At 54.5% G+C, this 3,461-nt stretch overlaps 1 protein-coding gene across 1 annotated transcript; it reads left to right on the plus strand.

Moving 5' to 3' along the window:
• Positions 1-329: 329 nt before the first annotated feature.
• On the plus strand, positions 330-2,128 carry LOC119365257 (putative cis-zeatin O-glucosyltransferase). Its single transcript, XM_037630870.1, has one exon. The coding sequence runs from the start codon at positions 519-521 to the stop codon at positions 1,920-1,922; it is 1,404 nt and encodes a 467-aa protein (XP_037486767.1). The 5' UTR covers positions 330-518; the 3' UTR covers positions 1,923-2,128.
• Positions 2,129-3,461: the final 1,333 nt, after the last annotated feature.

A 3,461-nucleotide genomic window follows, 5' to 3' on the forward strand; every position in this document is an offset into this window, starting at 1 on the left:
TGGCGGGCGTTTCCGGTTGGGACCCCGCCATTAGACCGACGTGATGGGCGTGCCCGGGCGCGCCCAGGCGTCCCATATCCGCTTCATATTTGAGCTGGATATAAGGGGTGCCAGCCCGGACGTTTGAGGCCCATTTGAGGTGTCCGTATAAGTCGAAAAATCATGATCGGTCAGTGACCGGATGGCCCGTTGGAACGTTTGAGGAGGGTTCGTGGCTCCCGTGTGTAGATGCTCTTACTTGCCACCCACCATAGAGGCTAGTACTGTACTACAAGTAAGCGCCATCCTTCTTCCCCTTCCCCAAGCTTTCTCTCCGGATGTGATTCAGACCTCGGCGTGACGCCAGGAACCCACCCTTGTATCCCCGTAATTCTCTCGAGTTGAAGCAATATAATAGGGGAGATCCATCACGAGGGTAACAGCGCCATTCATTGCATAAATCGTATTAGTACTCCTACTCTCTACTCCACAAACGTCCAATTCGTTCCGCCTCCACTCACGGTCAACACTGAGAGAGAATGGAAGGGAAGGCGAAGAACCCAGCGGAGTCGGTGGCCGTCGTGGCGGTGCCGTTCCCGGCGCAGGGCCATCTCAACCAGCTCCTGCACCTGTCTCTGGAGCTAGCCTCGCGCGGGCTGGACGTGCACTACGCGGCGTCCGCCCCGCACGTCCGCCAGGCTCGCGCGCGCGTGCACGGCTGGGACGAGGACGCGCTCCGCTCGATCCAGTTCCACGACCTCGGCATCTCGACCTACGTCTCCCCGCCTCCAGACCCCACCGCCGACCCGCCCTTCCCCTCCCACCTCATGCCCCTGTTCGAAGCCTTCACCGCGGGCGCGCGCGCCCCGCTCGCGGCTGTCCTCCGCGAGCTCTCTGCTTCTCGCCGCCGCGTCGTCGTCGTGTACGATCTCATGAACGCCTTCGCGTCCGAGGAGGCGGCGAAGCTGCCCAACGGGGAGGCTTTCGGGTTTTACTCCACCGCCGTGTCGTCCATCGTCGGGCGGATGGACGCCGGGCACCGCCTCCTGCGCGACAACGGCCTCACGCACCTCCCCACCTGCGTGTCCGAGGAGTTCGTGGACTACGCCAGCAAACGCGCGAGGGTGGGGCAGTCGATTTCGGACGGCGCCGGCATCATCGTCAACACGTGCCGCGCGCTTGAGGGTGAGTTCGTCCACGTTGTTGCCGAGCAGATGGCGGCCGACGGCAAGAAGCTCTTTGCCATCGGGCCGTTGAACCCACTGCTCGAGGCGACAGCGTCCAACCAGGGGAAGACGCAGCGGCACGAGTGCCTGAACTGGCTTGACCTGCAGCCGCCGTCATCGGTGCTCTACGTGTCGTTCGGCTCGTCGTCCTCGCTCCGAGAGGAGCAAGTCGCGGAGCTTGCGGCGGCGCTGCACGGCAGCAAGCAGCGCTTCATCTGGGTGCTGCGGGACGCCGACCGCGGCGACATATTCGCGGACGCCGCCGACAACCGGCACGCCGAGCTGCTGTCCCAGTTCACCAAGCAGACCGAAGGCACGGGGCTGGTGATCACAGGGTGGGCCCCGCAGCTGGAGATCCTGGCGCACGGCGCCACGGCGGCGTTCATGAGCCACTGCGGCTGGAACTCGACCGTGGAGAGCATGAGCCACGGCAAGCCAATTCTCGCCTGGCCCATGCACTCCGACCAGCCGTGGGACGCGGAGCTGGTGTGCAGCTACCTCAAGGCCGGCCTCCTAGTGAGGCCGTGGGAGAAACACGGCGAGGTGATATCGGCGACAACCATACAGGAGGCCATTGAAACGATGATGGTCGCCGAGGAAGGGGTCGCAGTGAGGCAGCGGGCAGAGGCGCTCGGGGAGGCCGTCCGTTCGTCGGCAGCTCAGGGCGGATCATCGCACAAGGAACTGGAGGGCTTCATATCATACATGACAAGGTGATGTATGATGATGGAAATTTTACACTGAAGAATGCCGTAGTTTTCGTTTAAATAAACTTTGAGCAGTTTGAGTTGAGCTTGGATTGTATCACTTGAGAGGAAATTTCATTTCATAATTGTTGTTGTTTCTGTTTCTGTTTAGTCAAAGAATGCCGTTGTTTCTGTTTAGTTAAAATTTAAGCAGTTTGAGTTGAGCTTTGGGTTGTATAACTTGAGTGGAAATTCTGGGTTGTATGTCACTGTAGTAGTAAAACTAAAATCACGACAAGAATTATGAAATGGAGTGATATAGTATAACTAAACAAACATGCATTATTTTCTTCGGTTGACAATGTCTTTTGGCCTTGGGGAGCACGGATTAGAAGACCTTTCTGCCTTTCCCAATGTAGTCTTCCTGTAATCTTGACTATCTTAAAAGATATCTTGTTTGACCAAAGTGTTCAGATTGCAAGAACTGTCATATGGTTGCTTGGATCATCGAAAAAATATATAGTTGCTTCAAAAACAAACATTTTTAATAAAGACCCTTTATTATTTAAGATGTTTAAGCATTACACGCGGTCTCTGCATAACTGAGATGCACACAACCATCATCAAGTCCAAATTCTAAAAAAACGAAAAGACGATGTAGACGTAATCATAATGAGATTGTGTACACATAAGACGTCGGAGGGCCAATCCGAAGATCATATTGACATCCATGTCGGGTAAAAGTATTCCTTGCCGTGGCCTTCAAGCGTGTACTCACCTCCGTAAACAAGTCTTAATTCTCCACACATAGTAGAGACGGCTATAAGGCGTACCAATATATATGTAAATAACCTGCATAAGAGAAGTACTTTTACCGTTGAAAACCTTATCACCTTACATAGCCAAAGCCACCAAATAACAACAAGGGCTCTCACCCTGAGAAGTAAAATTGCATTTCACACTACCATCATAGAATCTCCAGTCTTTAGACATGTTGTGCGTTAAGTTCAGTCGGTGAAAGTGTGCCAGATACCCCTTCGCTCCTCACGCACGCAAGGACACTAGCGTCGGGGTTTTAGCTGCCTGCAGCCGCGCACCCGCCGACATGCCTCATATTTTGTGGTCTTAGGACCATGGAGACGTGGTGGATCCCGGGCCTTGCCGGCGGATGGTCTTCGTTTTTACATTTTTTTTGTTTTGTTAGGGTTTGTGTCCTGCCAAGGGAGGCGAGGCGGCGCCGGCTTCTTGAAAATGGAACAAGGTTCTTCCCGCCTAGCCCCCGTTCCGGTGATGCTTCTAGTGTCGTCGGAGGCGTGTGGAGGTTTGTCTTCGGATGATCTCATGAGATTTGGTCGGCACTTGTCTTCTGTGGATCCGGTCTTTCTTCGTCTATGTTCGTGTGTCTACAGATTGGATCTTTCGGATATCCACTTCTTTCATCGGTGGCGGTTGTTGTTTTGGTGCACTGGTTCTCTGAGGCCTTAGCACGACGGCTTTTTGACTGTCTGCTATAATAAGGTGTGCCCGACTCCGGTGATGGAGGGACGATGATGGCGATGCGCCTTCAGCT

The sequence above is a fragment of the Triticum dicoccoides genome, chromosome 2B, assembly GCF_002162155.2.
Source record: "Triticum dicoccoides isolate Atlit2015 ecotype Zavitan chromosome 2B, WEW_v2.0, whole genome shotgun sequence".
In the NCBI taxonomy this organism is placed as follows: domain Eukaryota; kingdom Viridiplantae; phylum Streptophyta; class Magnoliopsida; order Poales; family Poaceae; genus Triticum; species Triticum dicoccoides.